The sequence below is a fragment of the Prionailurus bengalensis genome, chromosome E1 (genome assembly GCF_016509475.1).
Source record: "Prionailurus bengalensis isolate Pbe53 chromosome E1, Fcat_Pben_1.1_paternal_pri, whole genome shotgun sequence".
In the NCBI taxonomy this organism is placed as follows: Eukaryota; Metazoa; Chordata; class Mammalia; order Carnivora; family Felidae; genus Prionailurus; species Prionailurus bengalensis.
The window spans coordinates 1,422,719-1,445,761 of NC_057347.1; the positions used below are offsets into that span (position 1 = coordinate 1,422,719).

The following is a 23,043-nucleotide window of genomic DNA, read 5'->3' on the forward strand; positions in this document are numbered from 1 at the left end:
TCGACATCCACTGATCATCAGGGAAATCTAAAACAAAACTACAATGAGACGTATCACTTCACACCTGTCAGAACGACCAAAATAAAAAACACAACAACAGGTATTGGCAAGGATGTGGAGAAAGAGGAATCCTCTTGCACTGTTGGTGGGAATGCAAACTGGTACAGCCACTCGGGAAAAGTTAAACACAGAACTACCCTGGGACGCCTGGGTGTCTCAGTTGGTTACGCGTCTGACTTTGCCTCAGGTCATCATCTCGCGGTTAGTGGGTTCGAGCCCCACGCTGGGCTCTGTGCTGACAGCTCAGAGCCTGGAGCCTGGTTTGCATTCTGTGTATCTCTCTGCCCCTCCCCATTCATGTTCTCTCAAAAAAATAGATAAAAAACATCACAGATTTTTTAAAAGAAAATAGAACTACAATCCAGCAATTGCACTACCACCAGGTATTTACCCAAATGATACAAAAATACTAATTCCAAGGGATACATGCACACTGATGTCTACGGCAGCAGCATCCACAGTAGCCAGGTCATGGGAACAGCCCATGTGTCCATCGACTGATTAATGGGTAAAGAAGATGTGCTGTGTACACACACACACACACACACACACACACACACACACACACACACTGGAACATTACTCAGGCATAAAAAGAATGAAATCTTGCCATTTCATTTGCAAAGACAGCATGGAGCTAGAGAGTATCATGCTAAGTGAAATAAGTCAGAGAAAGACAAATACATTATCTCACTTCTAAGTGGAATTTAAGAAACAAAAGAGCAAAGGGGGTAAAAAAGGCAAACAAAGAAAGAGACTCACCTATAGAGAACTGATGATCCCGGGGGGGGGGGGGGGGGGCGGAGCGGGTATGAGTGAAACAGGTGACGGGGATTAAGGGGTGCGCTTGTGATGAGCACTGGGTGATGCACGGAACTGCCGCACACAATACTGTATATCTGAAACTAATGTTATGCTGTATTGTTAACTAACCGGAATTTAAATACTTAGGAAAAAGAAATACAATTGGTTTTCGTATTCTTTTGTATCCTACGACACTGTTTACCTCATACGATAGTTCCAATCGTTTTTCAGTGGATTCCCTTCAATTTTCTATTTAAAAATCATCTGACAGCAGAATATAGCTTTACTTCTTTTCCGACGCCAAACTTATACAACTTTAATACCAAAGAAATATAGAAATGTTACTCCTCGATGGCTCTCTTATCCCATATCTATGCGGTTATTAATATGCTGTCATCTACATGCGCTACAAACACAATGATACGTTGCTATAACTATTGCTTCACATAATTTTCTTTTTAAAGAAGTTATGAGAAGAAAGGAGACCACGTGTGTATTGACAGCTTGGCTCTCTTCACTTGGTCCTTAGGATTAGAATTACCATCTGGTGTCACTTCCTTGGTCCGATGTAGATTTTCTTCCACTCAATTCCTCTGTGCTGACGTTGGCAAACATACTACATTCCCATGTTACAGGGCCAATAAAACAGTAATACACATATTGGCTTATATAACTGCTTTCCAAAATCCATTAAGTAATACTTACATTCGGTTGTAATTACACAATTATCCTTACCAAGGACTTTATTTTTTTCCCCAAGTAAATTCAAATTACTGTCTGGAATCACTTGCTTTCCTTTAAGTATTTCTCATAAAACAGTCTTCTAGAAAAAAATACTCAGTTTTTGTCTCTCTGAGATAATGTCTTTATTTCACCATCTTCTTTGAAAGATACTTTTGCTGGATATAGGATTCTTGGTCAAGTTTTTTTTTTTCCTTTGAGCATGTAAAATGTCATCCCACTGCTTTCTGGCCTCCGTGGTTTCTGATGAGAAGTCGTCAGTTTGTGTCACTGAAGCGCTCCTGTTGATGACAAGTTGCCTTTCTCTGGGTCCTTTTAGGATTTTCTCCTGCTCTCCGCATTTCAACATCTTTACTACGATGTGTCTGTGGCTGTGTGTGGATATCCTCACATGTATCCTGTAGCCTACTTTGAGTTCCAGGAGCTCCTTAGGCATGGAGACTACCATCTGTCATCAAACGTGGGAACTTTTCAGCCGTTCTCTCTCTTCAAATATTTCTCTTTCCCGCTCATCTCTACTTCTGGCCCTCCCGTGACCCATCTGTTGGCAAACTTAATGATGTCCCACGTTTCTGTTAGGCTCTGTTCACTTCTCTATTTTCTTTCTGTTCTCCAAACTGGATAATCTTCAGGGACCTATCTTCAAGTTTATTCATTCTTTTTTTCTGCCAGTTCGAATCTACTGCTGAGCTCCTGCAGTAAGTTTTTCATTTTAGTCGTTTATTTCTTTTAGTTACTATACTTTTCAACTTCAGAATTTCCACTTGGTTGTTACCATTTCTTTACTGGCATTCTCTATCTGATGAAACACTGTCACACACTTCACTTCACTAAGCACTGTTCTCTTTAAACACGCGTGTGGCTACCCTGAAGTCTTCACCGTATCTGTACCTGGTCACGCAACAGCCACTGCGTGTTTTCCTCTGCACGGATCACGCCTGCCGGTTTCTCATGTCCCGATTTTTTTGTCGTTGAAAGTGACTTTTTTTGATTTTTGGACAATATACTGCAGCAACTCTAACCCACTCTCTCACCAGCTTCTTTTCATCTGCCCAGAAAGCTGGGCTCTCTTCCCTGACTCGCACAGCGTGAAGCCTCCACCGTTCCTCCTCTGGAGGCAGGCCTTGGGCCCGTGCGGAACCACTCTGGAACGACCGTGGTCTTTGCAGGGCTCCCCTGCCACTGTCTCTTTCCCTGACCACATCCCCCAAACTGCACTTACTTGCTGGTACTGTTCTAAGCGACAAACCCGCTTTAGGACACGGGGTGGCGGGGATCCAGTGGTCGCCCCTGTCTCCCATCACGGAACCTCCACCCAGCCCCCCACAGCCAAGGAGGGGCTTCTACCCTAGAGCGGAGGCTGGGCGAGCTCTCAGCCACACTCCCCTGCATCCTCGCCTCTACAACAGGTAGCTGGGTGGGACGGGGAGGGGGGGTTCCAGTTCTCAACTGTGAGCCGGGAGGAGAGCGAGACCTGTGTTCTCAGCATCACGTGCCTGGGGTGCAGTTTCCATGATACCAGCCTGGGCGGGGAGGGAAAGCAGTGGCTCGTGGATCGAATGCCACAGACTCTTTTCAGCAAGACTCAGTGGGTTTTCTTGAAGAAATGTTTCTTTTGCTGTAGAACCACTTCTAGAAACTTTTTAAAAGTTTTACTTACTTAAGTAATCTCCACCCCCCACGTGGGGCTCACGCTCGCAACCCCGAGATCTAAGAGTTGTGTGCTCTTCCAGATGAGCCAGCCTGGCACCCCTCCACCTCTAGAGACTTTAAATGGTTGTTTTTTATAAACAATAATTTTCACCAGTTTTGCTGGGGAAAGGGTCTGTGGTTCGTGTTAACATACAAGAAGTGGAGCTCTCAAACTTATCATTTAGCATAAATACTTGAGCATGTACCGCTAAAAGGACCTTTGAAAAAACACACAGACATAAAATCAGGGCACCTGGGGGGCTCAGTCGGTTAAGTGTCAGACTCTTGATTTCGGCTCATGCCATCATCTCATGGTTCGTGAGCTCGAGCCCCACGTCAGGCTCTTACATTGACAGCACGGAGCCTGCTTCGGATCCTCTGTCTCCCTCTCTCTCTGCCTTGCCCCAGTTCGCACATGTGCCCGCTCGCGCTCTCTCTCAAAAATAAACATTAAAAAAAATTGAAACACATAAAATTTACTACCTTAACCACTTCTAAGTGTATAGAAAGTTATTCACACTGCTGTACAACGAATCTCCACAACTCTTCACCTTAAACAACAGAAAGTACACCCATGAAAAACTCCCCCTCCTCCAAGCCCTTGGCAATCACATTCTACTTTGTTTCTAGAAGCTTAACTATTCTAGATACCTCATGTAAGTGGAATCACACATCATTTGTCTTTGGCTGGCTAACTTCACTTTGTAAGGATCATCTTCACAGCTGAAAAAAATTTGACGATGCCCAAATAAACATCCAGTCAGTGTTGAAAGTCCGGTTGTCTACAAAGTTTTTTTCAGTAATTCAGGCCTTTGAGTCAAAATCCAAATGAGGTCCATACGCTGGTTAGTTAATGTGCATTTTAAGTCTCTTCTGGTTGATGGGTTTCCCTTGCATCTCCTCTTCCTTGCAATTATTTACAGAGTAAACCAGGTGGGCCTCGGAGCCTCTCCCAGTCTGGGTACCACTAACTGCATACCTACGACGTAGTTGAACTACGCTCCTCTGTTCATCGTATTTCCTACAAATCGGCGGGGGGGGGGGGGGGGGGGGGGCGGTTCAGTACAGTAGGGCACCATCCTCTTGGCCCTATCCTTCCTTGCACAATCGAAGACAGTTTAGAAGATCCGTAAGGGAAAAAACAGAGACCTTGGCTGGAACTGCTCTGAACGTACAGACGGGGAGTTTGCTTCTTTACAACACAGAGTCTCTCCACCTACGGATACGGTATCACATTCCATTTGCTCAGGCTTTCTTTCACAGACTTCCACGCTGTTTCCTAACTCTCCTCTGTAAAGCTTTTACGCAACCTTGGTTAGACACATCCCCAAGGGGCTGAACATGCTGATTTTGTTGTCTGCCTTTTATTTTCTTCAGGATTTTTCTTCTACTGCTTCCCTAAATAGGTACTGGTACAGAGAAACATCCCTGATTATTCTATACTGATCTTCATTCCGACGGTGTTGCCAACTAATAGTTCTGACAGTGTGGATTCTCTTGGTTCCTCTATGTCAATAACCATGGACTCCACAGGGAGACAAAACTATCCTTAACTTTCAAAATTTTACAACCCATTTCTTTTCATTTTATTGCGTTGGCGAGAAGGACCTCTAGTATAATAATGAAGGACTGACAATAGGCTTATCTTGTTTCACTATTAAGTATGATATATGCTACTGGTTTCTAAGAAAACTTTTTCATAGGCTAAGGCAGGCCCCCACCATCCCAGTTTGCTAGGAACTAGTGTGAACTCATTACTAAAGCATGTTAAATTTACTGAATGTCCTTTTGGTTTTTCTTCATTTGTTAATGTAATGAGTTACATCAACACATGTTCTAATGTCAATCTATCCTTGCGTTGCTGCTATGCAACGTCAGAGTGCAGTATTTTTAAATATTCTACTGAAGTCAACGTTATTTAGGATTTTAAACTCTACGGTCATAAATGAGACTGGTTTATCTATATTCTACTATTAGTGTTTCTTGTTTAGGTATTAAAGTTATACTAATCCCACAAAATGAAATGGATGGCTTTTTCTTTCTGACATAGCAAATAAAAGGAATAAATTTTCCTTGTAAATTTAACAAGATTTGTCTATGTCTGTGGCATCTTTTATATATAAGAATGGCTTATTATTTTTTTAATGTTTGTTTAGTTTCAAGAGAGACAGAGCACTTGTGGGGGACGGGCAGAGAGAGAGAGGGAGACACAGAATCCGAAGCAGGCTCCAGGCTCCGAGCTGTCAGCACAAGATCCCCATGTGGGGCTCGAACTCACAAACTGTGAGATCATGACCTGAGCCAATGACACACACTTATCCAACTGAGCCACCCAGACGCCCTTTATTAACTGTTTCTCTTATGGTTATGGTTTATTCAGGTTTCCTAGTTGAGGTAATTTGGGGAATTCATATTTCCTAGGATATTATTCATTTCAACTAAACATCCAAAATTTCTGGCACAGACACATACACAGTACTGTATCAGTAATTGTCTCATTTTCTTAGTTTTTTCAAAAAAATGTGCTTTTGATTTTATTGAGCTTGACTGTTAACTTTGCTTTCCATTTAATTAATTGCTGTTACTATTTTTTCTTCTTTGTGTTTACTCTTTTTCTAGCTTCTGGAGTTGAACACATGGATAATTTATTCTCAACTTCTCACCTTTTTAATTTTTTTAAGTTTATTTTGAGACAGAGAAACAGCACTCACGTTGAGTGGGGGAAGAGGAGGAAGAGAGCGAGAATGAATGAATGAATGAATGAATGAATGAATGAGTTCCAAGTAGGCTCACGTGCAGAGATCGGACACAACTGTCAGATCATGACCTGAGTTGAAACAAGAGCTGGACGCTCAACCAACTGAGGCACCCAGGTGCCCCTCTCATGTCTTCTAATAATATAATTTTAATAGATGCTTTTAAAATTAAAAGCTTATTCTCCAAGTCTTGTTTTAGCTGCTTCCCAAGTATCTTTACCGTATTCTCGGATTTTGCGATCTCCATTGTGATATTCTTTAACTCAAGAACAGGAATGCACTGAATTCTTAGTTTCCAAACTTTTAAATAACATTTACATGCTTGTTTAAAATCTTTCCAACAGTGTTCAATAAGAAAACATAAGTAACTTGATTTTTTTTTAATTTTTTTTAATGTTTTATTTATTTTTGAGACACAGAGAGACAGAGCATGAGCGGGGGAGGGGCAGAGAGAGAGGGAGACACAGAATCCGAAGCAGGCTCCAGGCTCCGAGCTGTCAGCACAGAGCCCGACGCGGGGCTCAATCCCATGGACCATGAGATCGTGACCTGAGCCAAAGTCGGATGCTCAACCGACCGAACCACCCAGGCGCCCGATTTTTTTAATATGTTGAATCTCTGAGATATATGCATGTAGATAATTTTTAAGTGTTCCTTACTAATATCGAAAAAATGAACTTTTTTGGTTCCTTGGGTACAGAATTCCTAGGTCAAGTCTTTTAAAATTCTGTTGCTCAGGGGCGCCTGGGTGGCTCAGTCGGTTAAGCGTCTGACTTCGGCTCGGGTCACGAACTTTGAGAGTTCAAGCCCTGCGTTGGGCTCTGTGCTGAGAGCTCAGAGCCTGGAGCCTGCTTCAGATTCTCTCTCTCTCTCTCTCTCTCTCTCTCTCTCTCTCTCTCCCTCTCTCTCTGCTCCTCCCTCACTTACGCTCTCTCTCTCAAAAATAAACATTAAAAAAATATTCTGTTGCTCAAAGCTACTATATTTTTAAATTTTTTTTGAAAGTTTATTTATTGTAAGAGAGCACATGCATGTGAGCAGGGGGAGGGGCACAGAGAATCCCAAACAGGTTCTGTGCTGTCAGCACAGAGCCCGATGCAGGGCTCAAACCCACCAACCCTAAGATCCTGAGCCAAACCAAGAGTCAGATGTTTAACCAACTGGGCCCCCAGGCACCCCCAAAGCTATGATCTCTTTACCTGCTGCTGCTGGAGCTAGCAATCGCTACAACGCTAAACATACCCTCTGTGTGCACTCATCAGTTTCTTCTTTGAACTCTATCACCTTCTGTTTACATGACAAGGCCTGGCGATTTTGTTAGGTGCACACGACTTCATGACTGTTGTCTTCTCTAGGTAGGCTGCTGCTTTCATTAGGAGACAGTCTTCTATATCCCTTCAATACCTCTTGCCTTAAGCCCCAATCCTGTTATTGTCTCATTTTTTTTTTCTACTTTCTTCCTTTAAAGCATAACATGAGCTATGAAGTTTTTTGGTTTTTTTTTTTTTCTTTTTTTTTTTACAGCCTGACTTCTCAGTTTCTATATCAGGATCGTGTCTTCCGTCCTGCCTGCTCCGTTTACTCTTCTTTTTGCAAATGTCCTCTTTACTCGCTCTTCTGGTGATTTGTGTGGGTGATAAATGCTCTTAGTTCTTCTATGCCTGAAACACCTGTATCGCTCTCATTCTTGAATAATTTAGCTACATTTTAGGTTGAAATTTTAGGTTGAAAATGACTTTTCTCTGCACTTTAAGGATCTTATTTCGTTGTCCCCTGGCATCTATTTTGCGTATGTGGTATCCCCCAACAACACAACTATTTCTTCTGTCAGCTTTCAATATTTTCTTTTCATTTGCATGTAGATGGTTTAAGATATGCCAAAATATGAATTTATTATTATTTGCCTACTTGGTACTCAGTATTTATGTTGAGGACTTACTTTTTCAAATTAATCCCTGAAAACTCTGTTATTCTCTCCTCAAATATTCTACCCTCCATCTCTTCCACTCCAACTCTTTTCAGAAATGTGTCGGAGGCTCACTTTATCCTCTATGTCAACTGCTCTTTGATGCTTCGGTCTCCGTCTCACTGAGAGGGAGAACTCCCAAATACTGTTTCCTAATTTACTAAAATAAAATCTCTGTGCCTTATCTACAATTTGAACCATCGATTTACCTTGTTTCAAGTTGTGTGTTGTTTCCAAGATTCCTAATGGCTTTTAATTCTTTTTAAGACACTCTAGTTTTATTTCCACATCCAGAATCAAGCTTATGACAAAGATCTTCCTTAGCCTAGCTTTCAACTACTGAAAGAGTCTCTGGTTAATTAGCATCAAAGCTTTGCATAAATGACCACCACATACAAAATCGCTCTGAACATGCTAGAAAATGTCACGGTCTCCTGGTGGTTAATGCGGGCTCTATCCCTACAATTTTCCTTCAAATCCAGAACGCTATGGCCTTTGGCGTGCCGCTTCACGTAACAGGCTGCACCTTACTGCCCAAGACCGAGGATTTTCGAAACGCAAACTCTGCTGTGGTGCCAACCTTTGTACTGAGGCTGGCTAAAGAAGAAAGCTAAGTCCAATACTTTTTTTGAAAGCTAAATACATTTTCTTCAAGTTCAACAACAGACAAGCAACAAAGCTTTCAGAAATATCTACAACATTCGCAGTTGAAGTCGGCCGAGCAAAGAGCGGGAGCTACGGCAGGAGCAGGCAGGCAGGAGGGCAAAGGTAACAACCTCTCTCTTTCGCGTTCCTCACTGCTGTCCGGACTCCTGCCCAGCTGTTCTCCAAATAGGACGGCACAGCCACTGCAACACCAGGGCAGAAGCCGTTCCTATCCGTCAAACACGGATGGATGCTCGGACTTCCCAGAGTTACAGTGCCTGCTTTGCTGAAAGAGAAAACAGACAGGCTGTTGAACACGTCGAACCCACGGCTCACGCCGCCTCCGCCTGCGAGAATCGTTAAGACTGGCTTTGCGTGTCACAGCCGGCACCACAGAACTGCCTGAATTCGATTCTGATTATGAAATAGGCAAACAGCCAAGACAGAAACTGAATCAACATTTACGTTTTACACACTATGCGTTTTCCTTAGAAATGACACCAAAAACTCTCAGAAAGGTCACATTATTCCTTTTGAAATTTTGTAGAAAGTCACCCGTTCTCTGTGGCCCGCCGAGCTCACAGAGGACTCCAGACAGCACAGAGGGACGCCCCCACACAGCTTATGTATCAGGTGGAGATGTAGTTAAAGCGATGTTAACGCAGCAACTACGTTTTCTGATGGAATCCACATGACAAGCTGTCCAGAGCGGATATAAAAACTGTAACTGATCACGTAGTTCAGGAATGAGAGGTTCTTGGTCATTTTCATGTCTTCCGAATTTTACAGAAAAGGCCACTTTATAATTGAAAAGAAAAAATAAGAAAGGAAAGGAAAACCCTAACAGCTTTATCTGGGGACAGAGAAAAACAGGAAATAAAACAAGCAAACGCGGGGCAAGATTAAGCTGAATTGACTGAATAAGCAGAGACTGAAGGAAAAAGGAGGGTCCGCCTGCGGGGCCGCGGAAAGAGGGGCCGCCAGCCAGCCCGGCAGCGAGCTCTAACTGCTCACCAGAGGAAGCACTGCCGGGACGTCGCACGCACACACGGAAGGCGCCACACGTCACCTTGACAAGGACACACCGCTGCACAGGGTTGAAAGCGGTGCTTCATCAACTCAAGGTTAGAACAAGCTTGAGGAGGGAGCGTTAACAAAGTCAGAGAAACACACTGAAGACCCAGACGTAACTTTTCTCAAGACACACAACATACACTCAAACACTGACGCTGTGCAAAATGTATCATCTACCCCAGTAGACTATACTTTCTTGAAGACGCAAACCCTATCTCAGGCGTCCCAAGCTCCACGGTGATGTGCAGAGTGCCACCAGGCCCGGACAGAACACCAGCCTTCCCAACTCCTCGTGAGCCTACGCAGGAACAAAATCAAACAGAGAGAGGCCCGCCTACAAGTCACAAGAAAACGGAGCCCCATCCCACACTGTAGTCAGCAAGCCTTTCCAAGTCGGGGCTGGATCGGTGAGGCCTAGGAACGCTGCCTCCTACACAATGCTGGCTGTCCAACATCTCTGACCACAACTCACAACAAGGAACATACTTCAGGGCGCCTGGGGGGCTCAGCCAGTTGAGCGCCTGACTCTTGATTTGGGCTCAGGTCATGATCTCTCATGGGATTGAACCCCACGTTGGGCTCCGTGCAGAGTGGCCTGACAGCAAGAAGCCTGCTTGGGATTCTCTCTCCGTCCCTCTCTCTGGCCCTCCCTCACTAGCGTGTGCTCTCTCTCTTTCAAAAATAAATAAAAACTTTTTTAAAAATTTATTTTATATCACTTTATACATAACACATATATGTCACTGAAACAAAATATTTCATGCAACTATACTTAACTGAAACTTACAAATATAATATACTGTTATTTCCCTATTTTCCATTTTATTCCTTTTTTTAAAAGTGCTGGTCACGGCCCACTTAATTTTTTTAATCCATCGAAGGGTTATATAAACCTATAGTCTGCATAACACCACTCCAGGACAGTGATCTTCAAAGTGGGGAACATGTACGCCTGGAGATACGCGAAGATTTTCCAAGGATTCACAGACACATGATGTCTTAAAGGAATCAACTTCTAGATCCTCACCTCGCATAAATACTCTTCCCCAAAGCACAGCGGTATTTAAGTACAGATTCTTCCCGTCCATCTCCCTTTTCTCGACACCCTTTCTCCTGTGTAACAAAAGACGGGTTTCCTGAATGTTCTATGAGTCACTGCCCTGTTGTGTAAAAACTCCTTTGTCGTATCAAACCAGAGGGACGATCTAAAATACCAACATCACGGGGGCACCTGGGTGGCTCAGTGGGTTAAGCGCCCAACTTCAGCTCAGGTCATAATCTCACAGTTCACGGGTTCAGGCCCCGCGTCGGGCTCTGCGCTGACAGCTCGGAGCCTGGAACCTGCTTCGGATTCTGTGTCTCCCTCTCTCTCTCTCTCTCTGCCCCTCCCTCACCTGTGTTGTGTCTCTCTCAAAAAGGAATAAACATTAAAATAATGATAATAAAATATCAATGTCAGTAATAAAGTGAATGACTAACGACTGGGCAACAAATCTTCTGGTGGGTTAGGTGACTGCAGAGTCTGCTTTCAACAAAACTGAAGGAGGCCTAACTGAGCTGCCAGCCAACAGAGCAAGAGTATTTTTGAAGCTGGGCACTATGTGGCTTGACACAGAATTCAGAGAGTTCAGAGAATGGAGTAATATTCACTGCAAAATAGGGGTGCCTGGGTGGCTCAGTCGGTTAAGCATCTGACGCTCCATTTCAGCTCAGGTCATGATCTCACAGTTTGTGGGTTTGATCGCTGCACTGGGCTCTGTGCTGACAACGTGGCGCCTGCTTGGGATTCTGGCTCTCTCGCTCTCTCCCTCTCTCCCCACCACCTGCACTCTCTCTCTCAAAATAAGTTAAAATATAATAATCATCACTGTAAAATAAAATTTATATTTCCATCTACTTATTTATGAGACTAAGGGTTCTCAGCACTCATATACATTTTTTTAAAAATGAAACTTACCCTTTTCTAGAAGTAAATATAATTCACCCAGAGGACAGGACTTAATTAGGAGGGAGACCCAATTATATCTCATAAGACCTACATTTCCAGGGGTGCCTGGTTAGCTCAGTTCGTGAAGCGTGTGGCTCTTGATATCAGTTCAGGTCATGGTCCCAGGGATCCCTGATCCCAGGGTTGTGGGATCAAGCCCCACATCGGGCTCTGCACTAAGCGCGGAGCCTGCTTAAGACTCTCTCTCCCTCCTCCCCTCTGCCCCTCTCCCCCACTTTCACATACTCTCTAAATAATCGTCTTCTTAAAGTAAAGACCTGCATCTCCAGTACTTTCTACACTTTACTTTTTAAATGTGCAAAATATTTATGGAGTGAGCAGCTGCACACTTATTAATAACTGTAATGATGACTCAGTACAGAAGATATTTACATGCATATTTTTCTTTTTTTTTTTATGTTTATTTATTACTGAGAGACAGAGAGACACAGAGCATGAGCAGGGGAGGAGCAGAGAGAGGGAGACACAGAATCCGAAGCAGGCTTCAGGCTCCGAGCTCTCAGCAGAGAGCCCGACGCGGGGCTCGAACTCACAAAATGCAATCACGACCTGAGCCGAAGTCGGTCGCCTAACCGACTGAGCCGCTCACCAGGTGCCCTAGATGTGTATTTTTCTTATAGTGAAGTCTGACCAAATGTTCTTTAAATGGCTTTCAAGCACCAAATATTAACGGCAGTTCTCAAAGTGTGGTCCCTGCACCAATAGCATCAGCATCACCTGGAAATGTACTAGAAGTGTAAATTCTAGGATCTCGCAAACCCAATGGATCAGAAGCTCTGGGGGTAGAGACCAGCAATCTATGTTTTAACAAACCTTGCAATTAAATTCCGATGCATACTCGAGTTGGTGTTCCAAAAAAATAAATAAATAACCACCACCACCACCACCAAACACACAACTTTTTAGAATAAAATTCTGAGGGAGATGTAAACATGAAAACCTAACACCAGGATGGAAAAAAATATAACATTTCTGCTAAAGAGCTTATTCAAAGTTTTTTTTTTTTAATGACTGGTGACAGATATTAAATCACTATGACTGATTCCACTGATATGTTTAACAGCATGAAGTTTTCACTTAAATTCTTAGTGCTGACAATATGATAGAATCAACACCTTTTAAATTTTTGAATAAAAAACTTGAAACGTCAACTTAAAAAAATGGTGTGAGGGGTGTATATAAATAACTATTTCGTGGAGTGAATACATTTAAAAACAGGACGATCACCAGCCTAGAGCAGCGGTTCCCAGACTGTGGTCCTTGGGTGGCAGTACCGGGGTCACCTGCAAGCTTATCAGAAATGCAAATTCTCGGGGCGCCTGGGTGGTGCAGTCGGTTAAGCGTCCGACTTCAGCCAGGTCACGATCTCACGGTCCGGGAGTTCGAGCCCCGCCTCGGGCTCTGGGCTGATGGCTCAGAGCCTGGAGCCTGTTTCCGATTCTGTGTCTCCCTCTCTCTCTGCCCCTCCCCCGTTCATGCTCTGTCTCTCTCTGTCCCAAAAATAAATAAACGTTGAAAAAAAAAATTAAAAAAAAAAAAAAAGAAAAATGCAAATTCTCAGGCCCCACCCCAACATGCTGTGTTCTAACGAGCTCTCCAGGTGACTGCGATCCACGTGACCGTTTGAAAGCCACTGGTCCACACCAGAACACTGGTTCCCAAAATCTGCCGTGCATCTGAATCACCTTCAGCACTGGCTGCTGGACCCTTAGACCAGAGTTGCTGATTCAGTTAAGTGTGAGAGAGGACCCCAAATCTCACACTTGTAACAGGTTTCCTAGGTGACAGCGATGCTGATGCTATTAACGCGATCACGCTGTGGGAAGCGCCAGGCTGGACGGCTGTGGAAACCACAGGTCAGTGCCCCACGGGTACCCCTCTCCTTACCCTTCAGATCCAGTCCCCCCTGGACATGCTCCCACGGATCTGCCTTGTACACTCTCCCTCCGTCCTCACTCGAGTTCACGTTCTAGGAGTTAAAGATCCGTGTGACTCTGGCTCCTCTTTTAGACCCGCCACCCAGGCACAATGTGGGCCTCACGGCGGATACTGTCCTTCCTGGTAGGCAAGGGAACGTCTGCCGGAGAAACTCCAGGAAGCGTCAGGACATGGTGTGGCAGGGCTCTTCCTGCAACACCCACGAGCCTGCTCTGCTCTGCTCTGCCTGGGGCTCCCGCTCAGGTACTAAGGGCACCCAGAGCCCTGTGTCCCAGGATGGCGCAGTCTGCCTGCCTTAAACATCATCACTAAGGTGGACAGACAAGGAAAAACCCAAACGCTGCATTTTTCAACCTGTTTTATCAATTCCATTCTTAACCCTAGCCTCTAAATAGACTTTTATTTTATAATGTAAGTACAAATAAAATCAAGGCTTATTCAATGATAATATTAACATTGTACCACCAAGAAACTCAACATTTTAAGGCACTCTTAGTATGGGGGGTTAGACAGAGACTTAGGAACTTACCCTCTTTAGCCAAATATAACTCTTTAAATTTTGCTCTCTTTTGATTAAATTCTTGCTCAAGCTGCTGCTGTGCACGTAAAAATTCTGCATTAATTTTTTCCAATTCTGCTACCCGTTGCTGAAGAGAAACTGGAAAAAAAAATACTAGTTAACAAGTAATAACTTTTATTTATAAATTAAATTACAAGAATAAGCATTCTAGCTACACATTTCTATAACGAAACAGTCAAACTTCTTCTGAAGATCCAATATATTCTAGAAAATTCTAATTTTCACCTCTACTAGACTTAATACACACTACAAATGAATCATAAAGTGCAACAGCATATATAAGGAGAACCACATAAGGCAAATTTCCCTAAAGAGAGCTTCTCAAGTTCCTTGGTATAACTGACAGAATGTCAGTCTACTTCTGGAGTTATTAAATACTGGATTGATTACTTGGGCTATTTATCCCGCAAATAAACCCACTGCCAACCTTGCGGGCTCTGGTTCCTCTTGAGCGTTCTGAGCAAAATGAAATGGGCTCTCTGATTAGGACAGTCACAGCAGCCTGAACTACTCTCCCAATTTCGGGATGATTCACTATCATTGTACTAAAATCACAATCGAAAACCCTTTCACAGAGAAAGGATACAGAACCAGACGTTATGCATGAACTCTCAATTACAGGGAGCTCCTCCGGTTTCCAGATTAATGCAGACCATGGTGTGGCAGAGGCCGGGACACACGTTCAGTTCAGGGGCTTATCTTCTGGCCGCGGCTGATTAAATAAATGCCCATCCTGAGCAAACCCAGACATTCTTCTGGTTCAAGCACCGGGTGGGCAATCCAGAAGCACAACCCCACCTCCTCCTCTGCCCCAACAGCAAGCCAGCCACAAAGCAATCACCCTAGTCCCTCCGGGGGACACCAACTGGTCCTAATGCCACCACTACCCAAACACCAAGGCCAGCAGAGGCCCCAGTTTTCCAGCACAAACCACTCCAGATAATGATGGTTTGCTCACAACGTTAACCGCGATCTGAAATGATCTCTGAAGGCCCTACCTTCCCCCAACGCAGTACTCAATGTAATGGAGAGCTACTTTCCTAGTACACAGAAAAAGACTGGGAAAAAATGCACCAATGATTTTAGATAAATCCTAGAGGGACTAACAGACTGGGGCTGATTAAATTTCTTCCATGTGGTTCCCAAAGTTCTCTAGGACTCCTCTGATAATAAAGAATGAACTAAAACCAGTCTCTAAAACATGTTCCTTCCCTCCACATCTTCAGACCAGCCTCACTACAAATCTGACAGTACGGACGAAATCCAGGTCTGAAAGGGGAAGTGGCTGCTACTCTGAGTTCCACTGTTTGCGATTACATGTAAGGAGTCATTCCGAGGAGCAAGTATCTAGGGTCCTTAAGTCAAAGCAAAGAATGACATCTGGTCATTAGAAGATCTGCTGACCTCTGGAGAAAAAGAGGGATGGAGAATCCACTGGAGAGGGAAATAACGCACTTATCTCGCACTTACTCTCTGAAATCAGGAAGGAAACTTGTTCTCTGTGCTATTTACTTCTCTTGGTATTTTTACTGTCCAAATCCCAGTTGTTAAACAAACAAGTTCTGCACTTAACACTGTAATACTACTTGGAGCTACTGATGACTGTGTGAGGTCAGGAAGAGCGCTGGGGAACCCAGAGAAAAGGAAAAGCAATGTCCTCTGTCCTTCCTTTTTCCTAACAACTGCCCGATCCCTCCCCTACCTTCCACCAGAACACGCACACAAATGGCCGTAACTTTCAACATTACATCTAGGAACTGAAGCCGGTGAACCAATAAAAACTGAAATGCAGCATTCAACGGTGCAGCCACACCTTCGTGTGTCTCCACCACTCCCGGCCTGCCCCGGCCCCAAGTTCAGGCACAGTCCGTGCCCGTGGGCCTGGCCGCCTCTCTAACCCTCTCTCCGGCTTCGGCTTCGGGGCAGTTTCAAGTCCAGGGATCGTGACCCCTTGGAGGTCACACCCACTGCCTTATTAGCATTTGTTGTTTTAATTAAAACGCTTTAAATCCACCTCAAGTACTTATGTTAATAAGGCACCTCTACAACAAAGACAAAGGCCAGAACAACTTCTTTTTCTTAAAACAAGACCACCTCTGCTGCTGTACCTGGGGAACCAGCTCGGCCTGCACAAGACAGCAGGAGGGTGCACGTGGGCACGTCCTCTTGCCCGAGCAGCCGACCACAGATTAAACGGAAATGAGCTCTCATCACACAAAAGATTACACAGTTCTCCTAACACAGTCACCAGCAAGTTTACAGTAACTAGCTAACAGCTCATGTTAAAAGGACTCAGCCAGCATTTAGAAAGAAACTGATAAACATTAGCTGTAATTATTAAACTAGCGGTACTTATCTAACAAAGACAGAAAACAGGCAGAGCGATCAAGTGACATGTATGCAGCCACAAAAGACCAGAAGTCACTTCCAACCTCCTGATCCTGACTCAGTTCCCGTGCTTAGACGCCCAGCTCATGCCTGTCCCTATGACCATGAATCTTCATGGCGTCATGAACAAAACTCAGTAGAAACGCCAGACCTCAACAATATTATGCCTTCTGTAACTTAGTGGCCAAGAGCTATTAGTGTATCGACCTTCTTTAACCACTCGACACATGCTGCACACTATTACCTTCGTTTGGGTAATAAGGAAAAGGGGGGGCGCCCATTGGCTCCGTTGGTAGTGTGTGACTCCTGATCTCGGGGTTGTGAGTTCAAGCCCCACGATGAGTGTAGACACTACCTACAAATAAAATCTTTAAAAAAAAAAAAGGGGGGGGGGGGGAACTATCTCCTGCAATGGCTACTTTTAATGCTTGCCCAAAGGGGGAAAGTTGTCATTATCAATTACTCAAAATGTCTGAGATAAGCAACCATACAGAAAGGAAAAAGAAAAAAAGAATAATCTGGTAAATAAATGAAGAGAAGAGTCAGTACCTCTTAGATATATCTCCTTCCCCAATCTTGACATGAATGCAAGAACATGTAATAACCCAAAAATACTTTTAGGTCCTGAGCTGTGTCCCACACTCTTATGTTCCTCTAACACTGTATTAAATTTGATAAGACACAACAACAGGAGAAGAAACCAGTCTAAGTCAAATAGTGCAACAGAATCTTTTTGTTTAAACATGTTCAAGATCCAAAGAAACACCTATTTCAAGGAAAAAAAAAAAGATGTAACTTCAGTAAAACAAAAGACCAAACACTTTCTGTAACTCAGAAATCTTAATTTGTGCATAAATGGGTAAAATGAAACTATTAAGTATGGTAGGAGTGTCCATCCCGTGGAATAATACCAAGCCAGAAAAATTATATTAAATAAAAAGAACAAAATACAAAATTATACAACAAAACATGAGCTATGCAAAAATACACAGAAAAAAAAAACTGGAAAGAATATGCCAAATTACATTCAGAGGAGCTGCCTCTCTGAATCGAAGGGTAATTACAATTATAAAGTACACTGATCACACTGATTTAAATTAAAAGGTAATGAAGTGACTCATCTTTTTCTTAAATTTTCATGATTATGACTTCATCTGACTGCTACATCCCAATCTCTCTGCTCAAAAAAAGGGCACATAATTTACTTCAGTGATCTTAAAATGTTTTAACACAATAAATAATCATTTTTTTTTAAACTACATTTCTATTTTCCCAGGACAATTTGCTACAATAGATAAATTTCCTAAAAAGGCAAAACCTCTTGGTTTCGGTTTCAGAAGTGGCCTTCTAGCTAGCAAACTGCCTTCTCTTGCTGCTCTAAAAACTCACCATGTCCAACTTCTTTCAGGAATTACTAAAAATGACTATTCCCACACTACATCTACCCACGGAACTGTGCTTTGTTTAGGCTAATATTTCAGTAACAACCCCCCCTCCCCCAGAGGAAACGTGGAGTGGGTGGGGCCAACTGGGAATCTAGCTTCCCCGCGGATAACTGCGCTGCGGTCAACAACCATTCCACAGTGTTGGAGCAAACGGACGTGGCCTGTGGAATCACTTCGTCCACATGACTGAATAATCGTAATTCTTCAGTACAAGAGAAAGTCGTCATTTCACTTCACACAATCCCACTTCATTTTATGTAATCTCCAAAACATCGGACTTTAGTAACTTTAAGTAAAAAACTGCATCCTTCTACCCTTGGCCATTTACTCACATAAACCAGTTCTGAAACAGAGGAACATCTGGCTAAGAAGTATACGCGGAACACCTTCCTAGCCCCTCCTTCCGTGAATCAGAGCGAAAAACCTTACTTTGTCTTACTTTTTTCTTTGTTGCAAGTCTCAAAGCACTTGGGCGTCCAAATACTTCAGGTAAAAGAACACTTTTAAGATGATGTGTTTCAAATAAGAAAGCCAATTGTTTCCCACGTAAAGGTTAGTGGGCATTTGTGTAAACTACCCGAAGACATCATGAATCTGGGAAAGGTATCAACTCAAAGAACAAACTGGCACCAAATGTTCACTCATTCAGAGGGAAAATGAGATCACGAAAAAGGGTTAAGGAAGAGATTCTTCAACGAGAGAGAAGTGGAATTAAAGAGAAGAAAGGATGGAAAACCTGATGTGGGGGAGGAAAGACGGGGGTAGAGGTGGGAGGAATTAAGAAGACATAAGAATACACTGTCATTTTCAGCCTCCCTAAAGAGAGTGATGATCGAAATTCATGAATAACCACCAGGCACCTGCAGTGTGGAATCCTCTGGGTCTCCTTTAGTTCTGGGTTACTGAGTAGGAACAATCAGATGATCATAGTTCTGCAAGGATTTCAGAGATTACTCTAGTCCAGTATATTTCAGACTGAGCCTCCATCTATCAATGAGTTGTTGAATTTAGTGATTAGCAACCTAACTGCACTGGTTTAAAACTAATGCAATATAGGGGCGCCTGGGTGACCCAGTACATTAGGCATCCGGCTTCAGCTCAGGTCATGATCTCACGGCTTGTGAGTTTGAGCCCCACATCGGGCTCTGTGCTGACAGCTCGGAGCCTGGAGCCTGTTTCGGATTCTGTGTCTCCCTCTCTCTCTGCCCCTCTCCCACTCACACTCGGTCTCTCTCTCAAAAATAAACTAATAATAAAATAATTAAAATAACAAATAATAAATAAAATAATAATAAAATAATAAAACTAATGAAAAATAACAAAATATCAGCAACACACTCAATATGGGTATATGTTGGGGCGCCTGGGTGGCTCGGTCGGTTAAGCGTCCGACTTCAGCCAGGTCCCGATCTCGCGGTCCGTGAGTTCGAGCCCCGCGTCGGGCTCTGGGCTGATGGCTCAGAGCCTGGAGCCTGTTTCCGATTCTGTGTCTCCCTCTCTCTCTGCCCCTCCCCCGTTCATGCTCTGTCTCTCTCTGTCCCAAAAATAAATAAACGTTGAAAAAAAATTTTTTTTAAATAAATAAATAAACTAATAATAAAGTAATTAAAATAACAATAAATAAAATAATAAAACTAATGAAAAATAACAAAATATCAGCAACACACTCAATATGGGTATATGTTGGGGCGCCTGGGTGGCTCGGTCGGTTAAGCGTCCGACTTCAGCTCAGGTCATGGTCTCACGGTCCGTGAGTTCGAGCCCCGCGTCGGGCTCCGTGCTGACGGCTCAGAGCCTGGAGCCTGTTTCGGATTCTGTGTCTCCCTCTCTCTGCCCCTCCCCTGTTCATGCTCTGTCTCTCTGTCTCAAAAATAAATAAACGCCAAAAAAATTTTTTTTAAATATATGGGTATATGTGGTTTCATGAAATCCGTATCTCAGACCCTCACACATTTATACTGGGTCGTAACAGAAAATGAGATTCCTACTACAGAGAAAGGTCAAAATAGTCTGAAAACCACCACCTCCTAACTCATCCAGGACTCCATTCCTACCATATCACAGACAGGCAGTCATATGGCTTCCACATGAACATAAAACTAGTAACTCACTTCACTGCCTCATGGGGCAGACAGTTCCACTGTGCAGATATTAGATTACTAAATTCCCCTCTTCCCTTGGATAACTGGTCATCTGTTAGAAACACCTATTTTCAGGGGCGCCTGGGTGGCTCAGTCAGTTAAGCGTCTGACTTTGGCCTAGGTCATGATCTCACAATTTGTGGGTTCAAGCCCCACATCGGGCTCTGTGCCAACAGCTCACGGCCTGGAGCCTGCTTCGGATTTTGTGTCTCCCTCCCTCTCTGCCCTTCGTCTGCTCATGCTCTGTCTCTCAAAAATAAACAAATGTTAAAAAAAAAAAAAAAAACCAGAAAAGAAAAGAAATACCTATTTTCAGGAGTGCCTAGGTGGCTCAATGGGTTGAGGGTCCAACTTTGGCTCAGGTCATGGTCTTGTGGTTCGTGGGTTCGAGCCCCATGTCGGGCTCTGTGTTGACGGCTCAGAGCCTGGAGCCTGCTTCCGTTTCTGTGTCTCCCTCTCCCTCTGCCCCTCCCCTGCCCATACTCTGTCTCTCAAAAAATAAAACGTAAAAAAAAAAAAAATGTAAATATATATGTGTGTATAGGTGTGTGTGTATATGTATATATGTATATATTTTTTCTTTTTTTAGGAATAACCCTAAATTGGCTTCCTCAGAGATCTTACTTAGCTCTACCCTACAGAATGAGGAACATGTCTACTATTTGATATCTCACATCTGTCCTCTCCTTTCTTCGCCCGATGAAATACCTCCTGACCCTTTAATAATTTCTAAATTCTTCATGATCTCAGTTGCTCTCCCCACATATTATAGTCAAAATTCTGCATAAAATAGGACACTCTGATCCTAACACATTACCAACATAGACTGTAGTAGAAATACTGTTATCTAGGAACTATTCCCTTGATAGTGTAGCCCAAATTTACCCTAGCTTTCTTTGACCACAACCCCATACTTCCATTCTTAGCCCATGAGATTAATGTAATTCAACACTGTCCTCAAACCCTTTTTCTCTGAACTTCAAACACGCCAAGGCCCCCTCCAACCTACACCTGGTACAGTTGAAGCCATGTGGCAGAGTTCTGTTTTTATTTTTGTTCCTTTTTTTTAATGTTTATTTATTTGGAGGGGGGGGAGAGAGTGTGCATGCGTGCGTGCTGGGGAAGGGAAGAGAGAGAGGGAGATAGGGGATCCCAAGCAGGCATCCCGCTGACAGCAGAGAGCCTAATGAGGGGCTCGAACTCAAGAACCTGAGCCAAAGTCGGACACTTAACTGACTAAACCACCCAAGCGCCCATTTTTGTTCTTGTTCTTAAAACAAAGTTTTAAGTTAGAACCAAAGATAGAGCCCATTAGCACATCACTTAAGATCCGGGTGTAGGTTGATATTAGTATCAAATCACAATTCTTTATCTAATCCATGATTTGGTAACAGTGTAGCCAAACATATTATTCAAATTCAAAGATAAGGGGCACCTGGGTGGCTCAGTCAGTTGACTGTCCTTAAGCATACAAATCTGGATTTTGGCTCAGGTCATGATCTCACAACCAATGTGAGATTAAGCATCCCTCACACCCTGGGCGTGGAATCTGCTTAAGATTCTCTCCCTCTACCCTCCCCCAGTGCACATATTCTCTGTCTAAAGACAATAAAAAAAAAAAATAATAATAATAATAATAAAATAAAACTCAAATATAAGCTATGTACAATTTAGGAGTCAGAAAAGAAATTGTGCCTCAACCCAAAGCCAAGCTTTCATTATGCGAACCGGGGCAAAGGTTCAACCTTTCGAAGATTTCATTAAAATAAAAACGACACCCATTTTTTTTTTTTTATAACATTTCATTGCATGTAGGTACCACAGTTTGTTTATTTATTTTTTTTTTCAACGTTTATTTATTTTTGGGACAGAGAGAGACAGAGCATGAACGGGGCAGGGGCAGAGAGAGAGGGAGACACAGAATCGGAAACAGGCTCCAGGCTCTGAGCCATCAGCCCAGAGCCCGACGCGGGGCTCGAACTCCTGGACCGCGAGATCGTGACCTGGCTGAAGTCGGACGCTTAACCGACTGCGCCACCCAGGCGCCCCAAAACGACACCCATTTTGAAGACTGCCACGTGCTCTGAGGATTAGAAATACCATCATACAAAAGCAAGTTACACATAACAAGTATCAAATGATACTTATTGTTAACTTCAGAATTTAATAGTTTCAGGTTCAAAATTCTGCTAAAAAAAATAGAGATCTTCATTTGGCTCACTTGTTCTAGAGATTCTGCCTAGTGATAACTACAAAATCACTTTATTTCCTAAAATTCTCATAAGCCACTTGTTCAATAATCTGGTTTTTTTAATGTTCCAGAAATTATATTCAAGCGAAGTTACCAATTAAGACAAGCATGTAAACGAAGCTTTGAGAAGAAGTGAAATATACAAAATAACTATGAACCAAAAAATGGGGATTTCCCTGACTGTTCGGCAGGCAAACAATGAAGCATAAACTATACTCCAGGCTCTATTCCTGCATCACTATAATAAGCCTACAAGGCTACCCTCTACCACGTACTCCCACTTGGCATAAACAATGTACAGCATGAAAAAAGTCTCAGTTGCCAAACAAGAATAACTTCAGAAATAAGCCAACTACATGGCTGAAATAAACTCTGAGCATTTATGAATACTAGTCAAGATATACAAAACCGTGCGAGCAACATCACGTGCATTTTACCAGGTAGCTTTTAAACCGCCTTCATTTCTAATGGCCTGTAGTTCAGCTGCCATTACTGTCGAACGCTGGTGTTCAACAGCTGATACATGTATGCGTGGATAAAAATGGGCTGCTAAT

General features: G+C 43.2%; 1 protein-coding gene across 2 annotated transcripts in view; it reads right to left on the reverse strand.

Annotated features, from left to right (window-relative positions):
• The window catches only part of RABEP1 (rabaptin, RAB GTPase binding effector protein 1), a 103,174-nt gene that overhangs the window by 46,522 nt on the left and 33,609 nt on the right, over positions 1-23,043 (reverse strand). Inside the window, exon 2 of one of the 2 annotated variants that reach the window (XM_043582755.1) lies at positions 14,214-14,342. The exons of the other annotated variant lie outside the window; for it this stretch is intronic. Within the exon in view, the coding sequence (XP_043438690.1) occupies positions 14,214-14,342 (129 nt within the window). The remainder of the gene's footprint in view (positions 1-14,213; positions 14,343-23,043) is intronic. 2 annotated transcript variants of the gene reach the window in all.